Source organism: Apostichopus japonicus, chromosome 9 (assembly GCF_037975245.1).
Source record: "Apostichopus japonicus isolate 1M-3 chromosome 9, ASM3797524v1, whole genome shotgun sequence".
Classification (NCBI taxonomy): Eukaryota; Metazoa; Echinodermata; class Holothuroidea; order Aspidochirotida; family Stichopodidae; genus Apostichopus; species Apostichopus japonicus.
Genome location: NC_092569.1, coordinates 18075051 through 18095892, shown reverse-complemented (window position 1 = coordinate 18095892; position 20842 = coordinate 18075051). Strand labels below are relative to the sequence as shown.

Genomic DNA, 20842 nt, shown 5'->3' with positions numbered 1-20842 from the left:
GTTCCTAACTATTACAAGTTCTACCTTGGTAGGCAGGATTGCTTTTGAGAGCTGTGCATTAGTGTTTGTATGTGGGGTACCTTACATAACATTAATTCGTGATGAAAAACCATTTTGCCCATATAAGATACTAGACTGCCAAAGTCAAATATAATTTAAACTATAAAGATCACGTTGTCGATTGGATCAGCGGTCACACTTGGCCACATTTTGTCCAAAAACCTTATTTTTAACTCTTTTAAACTGTAAGCCAGACGGACTTCAAATTTTGATGGGAATAACGTCAAATTACAAATTGTGATAAAATGCAATGAATACTTTACCCGATGGCTTTGCTACATGTACGTGAGCTGCTGAAACATTGTGATTAACCACATAAAGGAACACATAGGAACACATTGTCGAGGTCAAATGACAAATGGCATATTAAAACATGAATCTTTTGGCTATAATACACACGACGAAACGGCTAAAATCATTCCACAACTCACCCCTTCAATATTTGTAACTTGTAGGATATTAGACTATTGGACTAACATCGTAGTAACTAACGTTAGAGAAGTGTTCAATGAACCTCAAAGGTTCAATATTGTGTAATGGCTCATGTATCTCTTATATGGTGGGTATACGACGATGTGCCATATGCGGGGCGTCAATCTGATTTGAAACGTGGGAGGGGCGTAATTGATTGAAGTAGTCCGGCCGTAAGTACTATCTAAGCGAAGCGCCACCATCGGTTGGCGCGCAGCGTCCCAAGAAAATTTCAGATACCAATACCTACGAGATCGCAGCCCCATTTTCCCTATGTTTCAGAACAGAATACCCCTCAATTGTTCAAGCCAATGACAACTAACTATCTGTGAATAAATTTACTTCGAAAAGGGAACATTATATTGCACCAAGTCGGTCAAGGAAATGACCCCAGGGCCTCATATAAGCCTATAGGAACGATGTCCCAAAATGTCCCGGACATATAGAAGAAGGAAGCTATCCACCGCGACTGCATGTGAGTTTCTCGACTTGCCGTCCTGAAAGTCATACTACAAAATGGTGCACTTTCTCATACGCCATTATTATTAATTTATATAACTAACTAATAAGGCACAGTCCAGATCAGAGTTCGTATAGTGAGCTTAGCGCAAATTTGGCCAATAGTCGTCATACATCAGCATGCTAAACCACAATGCTTTGTATTGCCACCCGTGACACACTTCCTAAGGGACTGTGTCAGTTTAAATGTTTTGCTTGGTCTACGAGAACACATTTCTATGAAATTTGAAACTAGGATGGCAAGACAAACCACTTTAATTATATTTCCAGGACCCCACACATGCGCGTGTATTTTCAAATTTTATCTTTTACCAAATGTGTGGGGGACATTTGATAGTGTGTCCTCCACCGATCGAACTGTGGGGGGCATGTGCCCGGTCCCCCCCCCCCCTTGATAGACGCCCATGGCCATATGAGGTCATACTACCAAATTTTTGGATGGTTTCTGTAACTAAATTTATTATCTACTTTCTTTAAATTCTTTTCTCTATTTCAATCATGTGTCTTGCACATGTGGAAATATGAGTAATTGTTCTATTATGTTACGATGCTACTAGACACTCTACAATGTATCGGACTTTACAAATAATTTCCTGTAGCATGCATTTTGATATTCAGAAATGTTATTACTTACTCTAATTTTCAACATAACACTTGTCACCACAAGAAATTAAATATATGTCTTAAACGTCTTCATTAGCATAACGACACACGGTTTATTTGAAATATAGATGTAACTTGGAATTTGCGAAAATGGCTGTTCTATGACACCAGTTTAGGGCAATGAGTATTGTCGGTTAAATAATTCGCCTACAAGTCAATGAAACGTACTCCTATATATCTACGGAAATGGCGTGCCTTGCAGCTACATGTTTAAAGACGTAACATCATTTCGAGCGTTCAAAGAAGCAATACAATAAAAGATTAATGTTCCTTGCATGAAAACAAATTACTCTACATTTACATTACATTACCAAGGCTACAACTCACGACGCTAATATTGGTGGATAGTACCAGTGATTGCTTACTAGATGAATATATTTGCGTAATGAATGGACAAACTATCATAATCTAAATTACATTATACTTCGGGTTCTAGTTCTTCTATGAAAACTTTCCATTTAACAAGGAAAGAGCTATATCCCTGAAATGACTTAGATTTTATAAACGGTATTTTCACCTGTCGCAGTAATTTATTAGAAATCTTTCACTAGAACATATCATAACGATGATAACCAAATTTTGTACTTTCAAGTATGAAAGTGTTATGCAAAAGATGTACAAAATACACCAAGGCAAGCTTTCTTTCAGAAAACGTCTTCACTTATGCTGTAAATAACTCATTCAACAGTGATTCCCTTGTGCAAATAATTGAGTACTTAAAGTCTACCCTAATGTAATGATTCACAATCCTCAAATATTGCATACGTTCCATGACTTTGAGAAACCACGCTGGTCAGAGGAATCCAGATAGCAATAAACTATCAGTAAAGAAACAAGACACAGAAAGGTTTTGTATTTACATAAGCTGAAGATTGATAGAACTACGAGGGACTTGTGTTAATAAACGGACTATATTGTAATGTAATACTTGGAATACTTTTTATATATAAACAATAAATTAACGTTGAATTCTGTCTATATTGTTAGATAAAAATATACAAAGTGGAATATTTGCAGTTTAATGACATTCTCAACTCTGGCTACCAGTTAAACAAACACTGTGATCACATCACATTAGAAACAAATCCAATTAACAGCAATGTCTAAATCAAAAAGCAAAGCCTTTTATAACACTTGCATAGAAGATCCGTAAAATACAAGTCACTTGTAAACAAAGCAATGCGTTATAAATTTAACATTTGAAAAATAGAACTGTTTTTGTTAGCATATATAGTCTCAAATTCTCTACCATTGGAATATTCTGTAACAAACTTTCATCCATAACAAAATGGACTGCGTAAAATAGATATTTAAATTTTGATACACATGTAGCTACAAAAAGACAGAAATGAAAATGCAGACTGCATTGAAAATAATAACCGACTTTGAACTGCACCTGTGAGTGACGATGAACATGTATTGTCGTTCCTAGAAAGAAAACTTAATATCTGCAAAAAATCACATAACGTTTTCACGATAATTAGTTTCGTTGGTATAGTTATGTGTTCACTTAATTTTTTCTGGGACGTTTTTTTGCACCAAAATGCAAATGCAAGCAACCAAAATAGAACAAAGGAGAAAAATAGAGGGAAATAAAAGGAAATAATATCGGATATAACTTTAAACATTTACAATCCGAATAACCAGTAGAAATGATCCCGTTTCAATCTTCTGATTTCAAACAGCTATTTTCCATTTATATTTCACATGATGTTATCATTGCATAATATTAAACATATCTAGCTTTAACCTCATTAATGCAACTAGTGATGACGTCCCAACGAAATGTGTTTGCTCATCGCATAATGCATTGGTTTAAAGGGATACTGTGACTATAAGAACAGCTACAATATAGTTGGTCCTCCAACTGTTGAAAAAACCTGAGATATGATAAAACATGTCTAAAGTCTATACATGATGCTGTTGTTATCGTGATTTGCATGTAAAAATACAATCAAATTGATCGATTAGTACAATGAACGGAGCTTAAAAGGATGCTGATATGCGAGACTGATGTGTGAATCAATAGAAATATCAGCGAGTCTTTTCGTTACTTAAAGTAAGGCAGAGGAGGCATCAGGTTATCCAGCTCATTACTCCTCAATTACATTCGTAGCCACCGAACAAATTTAAAAAAAAAACACCTAAACTTTTTCGAAAGTATATATCCAAGTTTTGTCAGCAATAAAATACCTCAATAAAAGTATTCAAGCAACTAATCTAGTAAATTAAAAAAACAATCATAATTACATTTATTTTGGTGTAAGAAATAACGCAAGCAGTTCAAATATTAGAGTATCAATATCAACAGTTCACTAGATTTGATAATGTAATAAAATTAAGGATTTTAACAAACTGTTTATAACTGCATATCACCTTGTACTGGTCGCTGTATCGTTTTATCAAATCTACCGTTACATGTAATATTCCGTAATATGTGTGAAAACGTAATGTATTAAAACTTCATCAAGAACAGAAGAAAAAAATATGTACTGAGAACAAACAGCATAAAATTTACCCAAATAAGACACAACACATTAATTTAACGTGCAGGAAGAAATCTTTTTATGCGATACTAAACGGTTCATATCTCGCATGTTCGAAGTTAGCGTGAATGTCACAGTATTTGAATAAGTCATGAATGATAAATATCTTTAAATACAACAACGGGAAATATGTATGATAAAACATTGGCAGCAACGGTTTTAATTCAATATTTCAATATTCATACCAAGCTACATTTCATATATATATATATATATATATATATATATATATATATATATATATATATATATATATATATATATATATATATATATATATATAAATACATATGATTCCACCTCAAGCTAACATACTGTCGTTCAGACGCTGTGTCAATACACGCACATTAATCATTCCAACATATTTTTGCGTTTTTTTTCTTTTGGTGTTATTTAACTGTTTTGGCTTTCGGAAGCAGAACAACAAGCAGCACAACAACACATACAATTACAACATTTTTCTTTTGGTAGTTTGATAAAAGCAGTAAATTAGATTGTAAAACTGTCTAAATATGAAATTCATTATGTTCACTAGGATGGCCGAATTTTCATCTCAGTGAAATTTAAGCTACAGTAAGCATTGTGGTTGGAAAATACATTTTCTCCACCGACACCGTTGTAGTCTCCATTAAGGTTGTCACTGGTACAAACGGAGTGACAGCTTCCGCTGACATGAAATTGGTCACAATAACCATTATTATTATCACAAGTTGCGCACCAATGATCCGAGTGCCACCAACCACTTATGTGACGGTTCGCGCAGTTAAAAGCATCACATACAGTCGACGTTGTCTCGATCATAGGTGCTGAAAGCTTTGTCCCAGTTGTCATATATACGCGAACCTTTAAGATAAAAACACGTGAACACTTAATAAAAGGCATCGCACCTTTATTGTAATGTGCTATAAAATAAATCCGCTTCCCGGAGCACAATATCTGAATTGTAAGGTAAACAAAACCGTCAAGTGAATAGTAAGTGACAGTTCATATAATTAATCAAGCATATTAATTTTGAAAATATGTCATCCTAAAGTATCACCCACCGATCTGACTAGTGGCATACATAAACGTATTTTCAACTATATCTGGAACTGAGACGGGACACAAAGCCATGGACGATACCACTGCAAGTCTGGGGTATTCTCAATGTTCAATTATTTAATTCTTGAGAGAAGTAAATATCATGTAATTCGGCTTTTTTTCCCCCTAAAATTATAACTTCAAATTAAAACGTATACAAACCTGTTGTTCCACCATGGCTGCCTAGTTTATTCAGTCTGTATTTATTACTCTCAGACTCAATCTGAAACTCGGTATATGAAGCATATTTCTGATCTCCACCTGACGTGATAACGTCGAAGCGCAACGTGTAACCTGTTTGGTTTGTAAGAATATAGAGTTTCTCATTTCCAAGCCAAAAATCATCGTTCAGATCATCAAATCCTTTTTTTGTACGCATCCCAATTTTGATGAAAACTGGTAGTGCCACTGTGACGTTGAAAAACCTGGATAGGAGAAAATCAAAATAGGATAGTTTTGAGATTATGCAGTTTTAATTCCCAAGCCAAAATCATCGCTCAAGTTATCCCAACATGGTTTTGTACGCAACCAAGTTTGGTTAAATCTAACGGTACAATGTCAAAGTTTAAGTACCTCAATGAAAAATAATCAAAAGTATCCTTAAAATACATTGGATTGATGGAAGATTGCGATAAAGATAAATTATCATGTTAACAGGAGTATATGGGTGGATAGCTTCCGATTACGTTGTTCCTCTCTATATACCGAGTCTGTTATTCTTGGAAACCTTTAAAAAAATATACCACAGTTTTCCCTTATTAATTTAGAAAATACCAATCTATGACTATATTTAATCGTCAATAACATCAGTTTTCTTTGTATCTATGGATTCAATGACCAATTTCCAGCGTTTAAGTATATGAAAGCGCTCCAAAGTTTCAATTAAGAATACTCAAAACGTGGTGCTACCTTGTTGTCCCCTCATTGTTGATAACTTTCTTCGTCGTTTGTACAGAGAGGGAGTGGGGGGTGCAACCCCTCTGTTATCTTTGCCGATGAACTTATTTGTGTTTATATGCAACTGTTATGGAAAATTTCAAACGTATATGGAATACACAATATATGTATATATATATATATATATATATATATTTATATATATATTTATATTAATATATTTATATTTATATATTAATATATATATATATATATATAAATATATATTTATATTTATATATATATTTATATTTATATTTATATATGTATATTTATATTTATATATATATATATATATATATATATATATATATATATATATATATATATATATATATATATATATATATATATATATATATATATATATATATATATATGCGTTTCTGCACATGGTTAACTATGTCGGTGTTTTTTCTTTACCTGGCACCTTATAAAACACTTACCTAGGTAATCTAAGGAACGAGGAAATACGCTTTATCCTGTGCGTGTAACACATAACACTTAAAGAAAACTATTGAATTTCCCTCAGACTCTTCTTAGCGGCGTGACCGAGTTGGCAATAAAACACATCAAAAGAGAAAAAACAGGAAACCCACAGTGAAAAAGCCATGCAGTGCAAAAATTAAGGCTTTAATAAGTTATGTGTGGTAAAATTGCTAAGTTTTATAGTATTGGCAACTACAAATAATTACCGTAGTACTAACAAGACTGTACAATAACAGGTGTGCCTGTTTAAACTAAAATAAAATATTGAGTTTTCGATGGGGGAATTAGGATCACTAAAATGATTTATTTTAGTTGAAATATGACATATTTACAATAATAAACAAGTATGGATGTCGAATCAACGAAAAAGATTGATTGAATTCAAGAAAAAGATGATAATTTCCTTTCGTTACTTGATTACCTCATCATATTGCAGTGGCGGGATTACAGGCGGCAAGGTGGAAATTGCCCATCCTCCCCCAATTTCCCCATACCTTGTGCTTTGTTTTTATCAGATTCGATTGGTATGCCACAGCAACACTGACAACTCTGCGATACGTTTATACTGCTTTATATGTCACGACACAGGCTATAATAAAGATTGATCCGTTGTGACGATTATCATTTCGATCCGAAACGCACTGGTACTAGTATACTACTACTAGTACCAATGTGACTGTGGTAGGGGGTATGTGCCGGGGGGCACTGGGGGCACGCCCATATTTTCTCAAAATGTAAAATGTGCCCTACTGGCAAATAAATGTTCCCCTTTGATGAAGCACTGTCTTTTGGATATATTAAGCCTTTGTTAATTTTAATATTTTATTTGAATTATTCACGTGCACCATAATAGTATTGATAGTATACTAACACATCATATATATTTAAGTAATATGGCCGGTGTGTATTGGTTTAAAGCATAACGAGTGGTGGTTGTGGAATGAGAAAGTGCCCCTTTGATGTTGTGCCCCCCACTATTTCGAAGCTTCTTACCCCCCCCCCTGGTCACTGTGGCATATGGTTCTATGCATCATTCCACACAAGTGAGCCTCCCTCCAGAACTGCTGCTATCGATGACTTATACATCTGTCTCCCTTAGTCTTGGTCACTTGTTGATTAGTCAGCTCCACAGGTAATATTGACCATTTGCTACTTTTTATGTTGCTACCTAAATCTGGCAACACTTTTATGCAGATAGCATGATTGCGTTTTCAAATACACAACTAGTACTGGGATATAACCTATAACAGTGATTTATCAAATTCGAAAAGGTCTCACACCGCCTCCCGTTATACCCCTCCAACAGTTTTGTCCCTCACTTTCAGACCTCAAATCCCACATACGTCCTACTACATTTTAGGTCATCAGTTCTTCGTCTATAATATCATAAATATTAGTTGATGCACCAAAAATTAGATTGCTTAATTGTCATGCCACTTCTGAGTTTTTTTTTTAATTTTTTTTTATAATTGCTTTATTTGTGTAGTTTAACGATGCCAAGAAATTAAAATTAAATATGACGTATGGTATTGCATCATTTCAATACCTTCTAAGGTATTAACCTGTACCGTACTGTAATGGTGCCATGAAATATGACCATAAAATACGTGAGCCACACCGACTGCCCCTGACAGAAATACTAATATAATAATAATAATAATAATAATATGTCTAGACGAAGGAGTATGACAATGGTTGCCTAACACCACTGTATTATCCCGGGCCAATCGTATCTGGCGTAATTGCAGCAGTATGGATTTCACATTCATTCCAACTTTATACTGCAAGAGGTAACTTTGTACAATGTTGTACTTGTTTAGAAGACATTGTGGAGGTTTAACCTCTCTGTTTCTCATCATTTTTATTTCCAGCAGCGTGTCTTCTCAAGAAGGGGTAAGTTTTTCTTTTACTTTTATATTTCAGGTGTAACATCTGTAAAGTTACCATTTCGATGTTTAAGCAGAACTCAATTGATTGTTTTCGATCTGCAATGTTAAACCTTGTTACACTCTCCTTTGGTAATTTACTTCATTTACTTTCACTTGATCTATCTAAGAGATAAAAATATTACTTCAAAATGCTTACTAACAGTAATAATGAAGTCGAATTCGATTTAGTCACACGTACTGGTTGTTAATTTATTGTTTCGCGTTTTAAGCTTCATATTAGTTAATCAAATAGTAGTATAGAACACATTTACCAAAGGGTATATTTTACATAATCTTAATCTTAATTTCTATAATAATGACTCTGTTCAAGAAACCATTAGACGAATTCTTTCAATTAAAGTACATATAATCAATTCATATTAATTTAATCTACGAAATATAGACACACTGTGAACTGTAAAATACATTGTCGTTGAAAATAAGGAAATGCGGAGTATCTTCTTTAGCCGCGATTTATACTTAATGTACTTTGAATTATTGCGCTTTTTCGTTGTTATAGAAACGTAATTTTTTGACAGACACGAAGGAAATAGAAAGAGAAATTCAATATTAAAATAATATACCTATAAACACCATAAACAGAAAATCGTTGCTCTAATATAGGCTAATCTACCACAGCAAAATGAATTGAGAGGTTTATAACGTTAAAGCAGTGTCTACTTTAACTTACTAAAGTTTGTCTAGTATGCTCCAACCGATAATATACCCCTTTCACTACCCCTATATTTTTTTTCTAATTCTTTACTGATTATTTAACATTTACACGGGTAATACGAGACTTTCTACTTTACGGCTTCTTCAGTTTAAATATAACGTTGATCTATCTATCATTTAATAATTAAATTTCCCTTATCCACATAAAATAAAAATGTAACATTCATATAGCCTAATAGTTATTTTACCTTTCTGAAGTTTACATCAGAAAGTTTAAATGTCTATATTTGATGGCAATTGGAGAGTTAATTAATAAATACTATTCGACGACATTTTTTACACAAAAAACATTGTTATCTTACCAAATGCCTACGTTGTAATTTTTACACTTAGATTAATATCTTCTTCAAATCAAAATCAAGCAAATGACAACAGGTTCTTCATCAGTTTAGATTAAGTGCTTTAGTCAATAAATGCTTTAATCTTGAAAATCCCGATCCGAACCATAAACTGAATTTCCTTTGAACAGTCTAGACTTTTCCATAGAACACTGCTAACTATAGGAAACAACTTTTGACACTACTTCCAACACGTTGTTTTAATATGTTAATGTTAATATATTTAAATACCGCTATTTCGCATTATGAAAATGTTACAAAATATTCAACAAAAGAGAAATCTTGACTACGCAGATCTAGTTTGCTAACATATACTAACGAGTTTAAAAAAAAAAAAAGAAGCAACAGTGAATTTTCTTTCCGTCGTTTGGAGATATCGAAGATTCAGTCGGTGCAATTTTGAATAGGTATCTGAGAATATTCAGCTTTGACAAAAATCTACCTTCTTGAAAACTTTAAATTTATCTTACAAACACCCAGTGGATATGGAAGAACCATTTTAATGGTTGATTCTGTCACCCAAATTCTTTTTGATTTACTTTATTGGAAAATCATGATAACGTACCGTTGTAGTTTCTTGAAAAAAGTCAATGCTCACGGTGTCAACTCTTGAACTTAGAATACTTGTTGGAATATCATGATAACGTATCGAAGTAGTTAAAGACTTTTCCTAATTATAATGTGAACAATTTTATTGAAAAAGTCATTACGCAGGTTGCTACTTTTGAACTTAATCAGTGTTCTAACCAAGTCATTTTCTCAAGTCAACTCTAAGTTATATGACAATACATTATTTCAATCATTAATTCAACCTAAAGGTCATGAACAGTTACTTTAGTTACATGATAATTGATAAATGCCTATCAATTCCATTTGTCGTCTATGCACAGACAACGTTTTTTTTTTCAAATTTAAAGGACCATGTTTAAGTTAAAATTCTACAAAATATTTAGTTAAATTACGAAATAATGATATAATTTTATTTTATCATTATTTTAATAACATACCGCTGCAATAAACGTCAAACGATTAGCGTATTGTGTTCATTTTGTTCTCTGTAATATCAAAAAGCGTTATTTTGGTCTGCCAAAAATGTTTAATCTACCTTTTCATAGAATGTTTCGTAAGCTCTAAAGATGCATAGTTGATAAAAGATAATTGTTCTAAATATTTTACATTAAATACGATGTCGACTTAATTAACTACTTAACTAGTATCATTTATTTAGTTTATGTACTAAATTAATGTAAATGGACAATGGCAATAAAGAAAATCAAAATATATACTAACTTAACTCATCCAAACGTTGCTGTTATAAGAATTGTCCTTTGATATAATCGCTGATGTCGTTGTCAGTTCGTTGTCGCTACAAATTTTAATCAACGTCAGGTTTATCCCAAACAGCTGTTAATGAAAGAAAAATTGTTCCATTAATAATCAAGATCATTTGAAGATTCACATGGTTCTTTCATATATTTATGTTTTCTACAAAACTTCTATCGAACGTTATCATACATTAGAACAGAATCGTTATTAACCAATAAGTCTCCTTTAAAATTAATAATAATTGTTTTAAACTACAGAAGACATATCAAAAAGGTGATACCTAATGAGCATATAGTAAATGTTCATTATCTAGAAGAAATTGATGGGCATAGAAACTACCTGAATGTATGGGATATTAAAACAAAACAAATCAAAATATGTTTCAAGACAATGCTAAACGTAAACCTAAACGTTCCTCCTTTGTGTTTTGTACTGAGAGAAATGCCATCTTTATCGGATTACTTTTAATCTTCAATATTCACCTAAATTCACGTAAAAATTAAAACTGCTTATCATACTTCTTGTCATACTCCTCCATAACTCAACCAAACTTTTGTTGTATCTATATTGTTTTCTTTTTGTCTTCAATAAACGGCAGCTATCTACTAACACAGATACACGACTGAGTCAATAACTTTTCTCCAACTTGTCCTTAAATAACAAGCAGCTATGTAAAATATAGTTATCAATGCATGAGAAAATAAAATAAAAAGTAGGACTTACCTTTACATAGGAGAATGTAAGAAATATGTAACGTTGAAAATTTTACTATATAATTGTACACTGTTTTTATTGGACGATCATTTTAATTCAATATTTTGACCTTATTTTAGCCGGAACGTAAAAGGAGTATTAGTGACCTCGGAGACCAAACGTTAAGTGAGTGTTTCTATCTCATTAAAAACTTCAAAACGTTGTAGCATTTTTACCCTTATCTCCTCTCCCTTCTCCCTTCTCCTTCCCCTTTGCCCCAACCACAAGCTAATCTCCAAAGACGAGTGGAAATAATATTGTTTGTCTTTAAGATACAACTATATCATAACATTTGGAGAATTTCCAAACAATTATGTACGTATATGATATAAAAATCGTTTGGGAAGTATCGTCAAAGATATCATACGTTGTTAGCATAACTATTGTGAGTATAATAAGCACTATGCAGCTTCTAAGAATTTTAATTTCAAAGAATGTTTATTTCTAAAGACTGTTAATTTCTAAAGAATGTTAATTTCTAAAGAATGTTAACTCTAAAGAATGCTTCAAGTTAATTTCTATCATATTAAAAACTATAAAACGTTAACAGCTTTGTAGCAACGTTGTAGCAACATTGTAGCATTTCTATCATGTTAATTTCTATTATATTAAAAACTTTAAAACGTTAACAACGTTGTAGCATTTTCTTACCCGTATATCCTCTCCCCTCTCCATTCTCCTTCCCCATTGCCCCAACCACAAGCTAATTTCCAAAGACGAGTGATAGTAATATTGTCTGTCTTTAAGATACAACTATATCATAACATTTGCAGAATTTCCAAACAATTATGAACGTATAAGATATACAAATCGTTTGGGAAGTATCTTCAAAGATATCATATGTTGTTAACATAACATTTGTGAGTATAATAAGCACTATGTAACTTCAAAGACTTTTAATTTTTTTAAAGATAATTTGTTTACTTTAGTACTTTTTGTGTATGAAAATTATGATGTATAGGAAACGAAATTTGTTAAAAAAATATTGATCGTCTTTAAAATGAGGTTTTTAATTTGCTACATATTATTCAAATGCTTAACTTACCAAATTTTTCAGGGATATAAGATAAAACGAGTGACTTAAAAAAAAATGGAAAATGTTTGAAATAGTACAGACCAGTAAGTAATAGTAACTAGATTTTAAAATCACATCTACGTAATTGCCCATGCCAAACTTTTATAACGTGATCAGGAAATGACGCAAGTAGTTGTGAACATTGACAAAGTAAACACTAAAGGTAGGCCATATGATCTCTGTTGTTACACAAGTGTCTCCGGAGTTATGAAACCACTTAGCTTAATGTAAGTTATGCTTATGTTGTGTTACCTTTTCCTTTTAGCGTCATCGTTTTTCCTCTACCAACGTGCTGAATATCCACGAGACTGCCATGAAGTGCTAAGCCAATGTCCATCGTCTAGAAACGATGGTGTTTACGTCATCAAACCAGACGGCTATCCTGAACCTTTTGAAGTATCTTGTAACAACAGTCTAGGTGATGGTGGATGGACGGTAGGTGTTGTATTTTATACTGTGAATGTTGTAATTACATTGCAAGATTTGTCACCACAATTGAAATTATTCTTGTTGAAATAATACATTTCTCATACTACAGAACTTTTCATATTAGTATGATGTAATAATATATAGTTTGATGTTACATTGGGCTCGGCAAGCTTTACACAATATTTATGTCTTACAAAAAAAGGTTGGTCGAATCATCTGTCATGCTCTTTCGCAAAAGCAGTCTGCACCATACTTATATTCCTACATGGTTTTCCAATACGTTTTAATACTTTCCACATATTCCTGACTTCAATACGAATACTAAATTGCCGAAGATGACACAACTCATATATTGGTAATATATATATAGTATTCGCATCAATATACATTTGGTGTGGTTTGTAAGTGATTTTAATTTGTTTATATTATCTCATTCTTCTCTTTCTGCAGGTTGTTTGTTCCATGTTTCAGTATAGTTTTGCCTTTCTTTTGTTTCACACTTGTCTTACAGGTAATAACTAACGGTCTTGCAATTCAATCAGTTTAATATTTTTATGTCTCAAATTATTTCTACAGGTCATACAGAGACGAAAGGATAGTTCAATCAACTTCAATCGTACTTGGGACGAATATGAAAACGGTTTTGGTTTCCTTTCTCATGAATTTTGGCTCGGCAATGAGAAGATATCCTACATCACCAATCAGAGGAAATATCAGCTCCGCATGGATATAACTACAGAATCCGGTTGTTCATTCTTCGTGACGTATGAAACTTTCCGCATCAGTGACAACTTCAGTCATTACAAACTGGTTAGCACTGGAGAGTATACCGGAGCAACAGGTGGGTTATTAAACTGATACACTTCTTAACTGGACACGTTTCTCGCCCGAAGTGACATTTAATATGTTTGATAATCGTTAAACATTGAAATTAAAATATTGCGATTTTTGCTGTTCACACATGTTTAAATAATTCGATGATATTAATATGTTTGACCTGCGGTGTGATACAGAGCGGGAATGTTTCGCTTACTAACGATATACTTCCCACCTGAACCAACCTGACATTCATGCCATTAACCAAGGTATCTTTAGATGAATGAGCTCGTAGTAATATTTAATATTCATTTTGCAGCATGTAAATTTACTTTCATGAGCACGTTGTTGGCCACTGCTATCAAGCACTTAGCTCAGACTTAGTTTCTTCATAAATCGATGTATTTTGTTCATCTAGTAAGGGCAGAGAGCGGTTTGCTATTTATTCCATTGGTTTATTTAGATATGTCGTTTTAACTGTGAAGCATGTTTTGCATTTTTATTCAATATCAAATGATAATTTATGAACATGATGTGTTATTGAGATAATAGATCATAAGACACTTTGCATAAAGCTTTCCTTTTTGATGTCGTAACTTAATCGTTATTCCTATTCCAGACCCATGCATCGAGTGGTGTCCTACCAACAAGGTTCTCAACAGGTGTAAATGCGAAGGTTCATGTGCCGATCCTACATGTACCGAATCATGCTCTAGTACACCCACTTGCGTTTGTCCCGATGGGTTCTTGATGGACGAGGAAGACTGTATACCTAGAGAGGACTGTGGTTGCTTCATAGAGGAAACGGAGAAAGGCCAAGGAGTAGTTCTAGCGGTAAGATACCATTTCCTAAATGTTTACGTATCAAACTAATTTACAATGAGGAGAAATGCCGGAACAAAATAGTTATTATAGTGCGTGAAATGATAAATTTTAAAAACGTAAAACATTTACCCTGCAGCTCCACTAATTTTATGAAGGAATGTCACCTATTGCTCTGCTCATTATGCCTTGACATGAAACATTGAGTATTCCCATTGAAGGATTTTCGTATCATGTAATTACTTCAAACGATCACCGTTTTATCTCGTTAGGAAGGTGAAGTATATGTGAACCCTTCTTGTACCAAACGATGTTCTTGCAACAGCGGTCTGTTAAGCTGTGATGATACATACCGGTGCAGTCCCAATGCTAACTGTGAGGAACGACGAGGTATATTAAAGTGTTACTGTAACACAGGGTACACGGGCGACGGAGTCCGGTGTACTCAAGCCACTTCCCCAGACTGTGGTGGATTTAGAGGAGAAATATCGAATAGCATCCAAAGTATACAACCAGCTGGGCAAGATGTGCCATTTCAGGTCACGTGCGATGTCACAGATGGAGGAGGCTGGTTGGTATGTAACTGATTGTCCATTCATGTGTTTGTTATTTCAGGTTAAATATTCCATTCATTTAAATTTCGAAGTCATTGTTGTACTTCTTATCAGGTTCACAACTGATTATAAAAGGAAATGCAGTGGTCCATCTGGACGCTGTAAGATATTAAATCTCACAAAAAAGTTTGTGAACTTTGAAACTTAGTCTAAAGCGGTTCCTGTCTTATTGTAAGGGAACTGGGATAGTGGAGTTGAGGGTCTATAAAGTTGATTGATTTTTGTTTCCTGTATCGTGGAAAACTTTTCTGGTAAGAATATTTCTTTTATCTCAGCATAAGTATGATTTAAAGTAAGTCTAGGTTATATTCGATCAAATTGGAGAGTCATGTATGTTTCGTCCTATATAGACGATCAACATAGCGATTGATTAATGGAGTTCTACTTATAATGTACAATTGTTGTTGCCTAGACACGTCGCTTTTGACATGTCTTGTTCGGGTTTATTTGAAAAGAAACTGCATTGCAGGAAGAGATTTTCAAATCGAAATTTTATCCTAAATTCATTTCATCATATGCATGAAAGTACAAGCTCCACTTCTACCGTTGGAGAAGCAATGAAATATTTTGACTTTTGCATCTGAATTAATACCAAGTTTATGAAAATGTATGATAACTCTTGCAGCAAAGTTGTTACCGTTCATTCGAGATAGATAACCAGCTTTATTAATGATTAAGTCCCTTTTCTCCTAATTACTGAACTTTCAGGTTTTTCAACGCCGTGTTGATAGTAGTGTCGACTTTAACCTATACTGGGACGATTACAAAGAGGGTTTCGGCGACTTCAATGGAAGTTTCTGGCTTGGAAATGACAAACTTGCAGCGTTAACGAGCCAAACTCAATATGAACTAAGAATAGACTTTGTTTCCAAATCTGGAGAACATTACTATGCTAAGTACAGTTCCTTCAGCGTAGGCAATGAGGGAACTAATTACTTACTCAGCGTCAGTGGTTATGACTCTTCCAGTACAGTAGGTGAGTTCTTCTTCTTCTTTCCCAACTACATTTTAAAATCATAGCTAAATGACCTATGATCAAACGGACTTGAAATATGAAAAATGTGTCATATCCATAGTAGCAACAATGTGATTAGCCATATAAGGTATGTCGTTTTGGCATATTCGACTATATACTTTTACTACGTTGAAATCATCTTTGGGAAGTTACCCCAAGCTAAGTGCTTGATAGACAAAGAAAAATCTCTAATGAGAATCCACTGTTAACTTTACATTAAGTAGAAGATAATATCATACGTACGAGAGCAGCTATATGTGCTGTAAATTAAACTAGGCGATGATATTTACATGTCATAGTACGCAACAATGTCAATTAAACATGAATTAACTGCATCGAGATGACTAGATGTATCCAAGATCGGGCGAATGATAGATAAACCTCGTAGATATTTATTTGAAATGTGACTGTTCGTCGTAGCTTCTCACCACATTTAATCGACCAGGCTGGACATATGTAATATGTTTTTGGCATGCCGTAACGTCCCAGTGTATATGACATGGAATACCAGCTTTAAGTGTGAAGTAAAATACATGGAGCTCCACAATCACAAATTTCAAATGGATATAGCCATTTATATCAAAATATTTATGCAGTGCGTCCTCTATTATCCACCCCAACAAGTTTAGTCACAATGATTAAATATAGCATCATGATTTATCAAGAAAGAGAGAGAGGTTATTTATTTTTTAAATATCCAGAGTGGTATAACTAAAAATGTAAACCCGAAACGAAGTAAATAAAAACCGGCTTAATGTCATACCGTCAACGTTATGCAAAACAACTATATTATAAATATTTCATTTAGTTTCATATAATGAACGAAATACAAGCACGTATTAAACTAACTGTCTCATGTTAAATACCTCCAGTGGCTCATGCCGATAGATATCTCGAACAAACGATCACATTATCACACAAAGGTGGGTTTTTTCCTACAAATTATTAGTGCTATAACAAATATTGGAGCAACATAACAGGCAATATGTACACACACCATATCTTCTCTATTGACCACTTCGTATACAAAATGCTGAGATGTATGCGCGATGACATGATTAGACCTGTCACAATATCACACAATAACTCATACAGAGTACAGCTCGTGGTTAAAACAAAATAGAGAAAGATAATAAGAAGAGCAAAACTGTCAGGTTTTAATAATTAATAGCTCCATAAACTGACCAGTCAATATTTTATAATACTATCAGATTTGTAGTATGTATCGACCTCATTTCGTTCTATTACTGTTCGTGATTTGATACACTCTTGTTCTCTTCTTACCTAGGTTACGACGCTATGCGTTATCACAACGGTGAAGAATTCTCTACACGCGATGAGGACAACGACGACTATAGTTATGGTTCTATTGATAACCTTGCCGAGTATTATAGTAGTGCATGGTGGTACTCTTATTATTATTATTGTGACCTGAATCGACCGTACACTGGATCTTATACCATTTATTGGTATAATTTCCCCGGTGGTTATTACAACATAAGATCAACAGAAATGAAAATACGACCTCGAACCTGATGAAGTGTTGAAGACACCAAGCGAACAAGACGTACAAAAGACATTTTGTGGATGTTTTTTGTCCAAAAACCGTCCTCACTTATACTGTAAATTACTTATTCAACAGTAATTCCCTAATGCAAATAATTCAGTACTTAAGTCTTCCCTACTGTAAAGATTCAAAATCCACAAATATTCCATACGTTCGATGCATTACTTTCGATGAACCTCGCTGGCCAGAGTATTCCAGATAACAATAAACTATCAGGACAAAAAAGAAGAGTAAGCGAGGTTTTGTATTTACAAAAGAGTAATAGAACGAGAAGGGAATTGTGGTAGTACTCTGACTATATTTTAGAATTTAGATAAATGTTCGATTTCATTGGGAAATTTTGCGTGTTGGCCAATTGTGAATCACTGTGGATAACGATTTTATAACGCTAAAATAGTGGGGTAAAGATTTGACAATACTGAATAATAACGAATCTGTTAAAATAAATTAGCAGGAACAAATACAGAAATACATTATGAGTTGTTCTCTTCTTCTTTCTATAGCTTCATCCTACTTTTTGTCAAATGATTAACACCAACATTAATTGATTGACTCATATAAATGTGCTACCTCTTAACTTAATAAACAATTACCCAAAGGATGCCTTCTACTTTGATGAGGTATGTGCCTGACTGTGTGAATATGGTGATAAATTCATCCAAATGTTTTATAGAGCCTCTGATATAGAAAAGATATTACCAAAACATATCATTGCCATTTAAGTTGACACTATGATGTCGTTGTTATTGACGGTTATTTTCCCGACTATATGGTAAGCCCCCTTTGTATTGGTAGGCTAACATGTGAATTTGTTTATTTACTGTATTTTTAAACCATAAGAGGAATTGCAAGTGAACACAGAACGAGACAACTTTAATTTTTATTGAGATATGTCTTGTAGCACACTGTGCACACAAACATAACCATGAGACACCTGTTCTTATAATGCAGTAGATTTCCGACTGGAATTTAGTCAGTTTAAACACTTCAAATCAGGGTTGCCGGACAACTACCCTGGACAAATACCCCCCAGACATATACTCCCGGACTCATACCCCCGGGACAAGTACCCCCTGACAATCACCCCCGGACAAAAAAACCCGAGGACGAACACCTCCGAGGACAACTACCCCCGGGATAACTACCCCCCGGACATACACCCGAGAGGACAAATACCCCGAGGATAAGTATCCCCAGACAATTACCCCCGGACAAGTACACCCCTGACAATTACCCCCGAGGACAATTACCCCCAACCCCCGGCAATTACCTTCGGGAATTACACCGGCACATACACCTCACCCAGGTTACTACCCGAACTAAACCAGATTACGCTCAAGTCCCCGTCCCCACCCCCACCCAATCCCCCACCTAACACGCCCCCCCCCCCCGAGCCCGTAAACCAAGCGGATCCTTAGCTGGTGAACCCCGTAGTACGAAAGCCCATTAGGACCATGAAAGATATACCAGATTATTATTCTGATATAACCAAATTTAATAGTGTCAAAAACTAACATAACATAACATAACCAATCATCAAGTAAAATTACTCATCAGAAATCTTAAAAATTGGTAAGTCGCAATAAGCCGGAATTGTTCGGAGATTAGTAATACAGAATAGTGTCACTATAACTAATAGTAAATTAATACTTACTACCATGATTGACCCACCCCCCCCCCCCCCTCGTGCTTCTTCAACCGTCGTCCCCACCTATCTCGCCCCTGGCTTCAGTCCATTGCCAAACACTATCCAGGAGTTTGGGGTATTTATGTTTGAAAGCTCGAATCTTCTTAAAAAGTGGGGAGGAAGTTAAAGGTGCCAAGGCACACGACGACCCTAGTGGTGCCAATTTAACCGGCACCCTCACCCAATTGTAAAAATCCTTTCGCAGTGCCCGAGGGACCAGGGTATATGTTGAGGCCCGCGGGAAACTAAACTCATAAAAAGACCTGCGTATCCGTCGCTGCATCTGTCCCCTATAGTTAACGGCATATGTCCAGGGGATATTCGGACGGAGTTATTTATCCGGGGGGTAATTGTCTAGAGGGTATTCGTCCGAGGAGGTAATTGTCCGGGTGGGTAGTTGTCCGGGGGGGGGGGGTTGTCCTCGGGGTTAATTGTCCGGGCGTATCTGTCCTTATGAATTGAATATGAATTGAATAGCCGTAGTGCCTTGTTCTGCATAAACAAACACATATCAAATTGAACTCATACTCTGAGGCATGCGATGAAAAACATTCAGGTAATAATAGCGTGCAATGAATGCATGAGAAATAATCTAAAGTTTTGGAACTGTACTGTGGTGCTTTGATTTGTTTTTACACTTGGGATGGATACTACAACCATTGATTACTATTCTTTCTCTCGAATAAACCAGGAAGATTTTATCCTGAAGTCAGACATTAATGAAGGTAGCCTCATAAATTGACCTTGAAAGACGCAAAGTAATTTCAAACTTTGTGAAAGTAGCATGCCGCATTAATTTTCTGCTATCTTTGAAAACAAAATGATAAGCAATAGACATTTGATGCAGGCAACTAGTTGAAAATGCTTTTGTTAACATAATGCCAATCATACACATAGTAAGTTCTTTATATCACAATTTACATTATTTTGTGTCACACTTTATTCGTTAATTGCGGACAAAAGTATTGAAATT

At 34.4% G+C, this 20842-nt stretch overlaps 1 protein-coding gene across 1 annotated transcript; it reads left to right on the top strand.

The window, feature by feature from the left end:
• The first annotated feature begins 8513 nt into the window (after positions 1 to 8513).
• On the top strand, positions 8514 to 18636 carry LOC139974222 (uncharacterized). The gene is made up of 8 exons (XM_071981227.1): positions 8514 to 8657; positions 11925 to 11970; positions 13185 to 13354; positions 13925 to 14189; positions 14784 to 14998; positions 15259 to 15561; positions 16309 to 16576; positions 17904 to 18636. The coding sequence occupies exons 1-8, from the start codon at positions 8568 to 8570 to the stop codon at positions 18149 to 18151; spliced, it is 1605 nt and encodes a 534-aa protein (XP_071837328.1). The 5' UTR covers positions 8514 to 8567; the 3' UTR covers positions 18152 to 18636.
• The last annotated feature ends 2206 nt before the right edge of the window (positions 18637 to 20842 follow it).

What these genes read in the sequence shown, in the direction of transcription:
- LOC139974222 (XM_071981227.1), top strand. Translation starts at nt 8,568, where the DNA reads ATGTTGTACTTGTTTAGAAGACATTGTGGAGGTTTAACCTCTCTGTTT. An exon ending in CCTCGGAGACCAAACGTTAA is followed by an intron (nt 11,971 to 13,184) that starts GTGAGTGTTTCT and finishes TTTTCCTTTTAG; the next exon opens with CGTCATCGTTTTTCCTCTAC. An exon ending in CAGATGGAGGAGGCTGGTTG is followed by an intron (nt 15,562 to 16,308) that starts GTATGTAACTGA and finishes CTGAACTTTCAG; the next exon opens with GTTTTTCAACGCCGTGTTGA.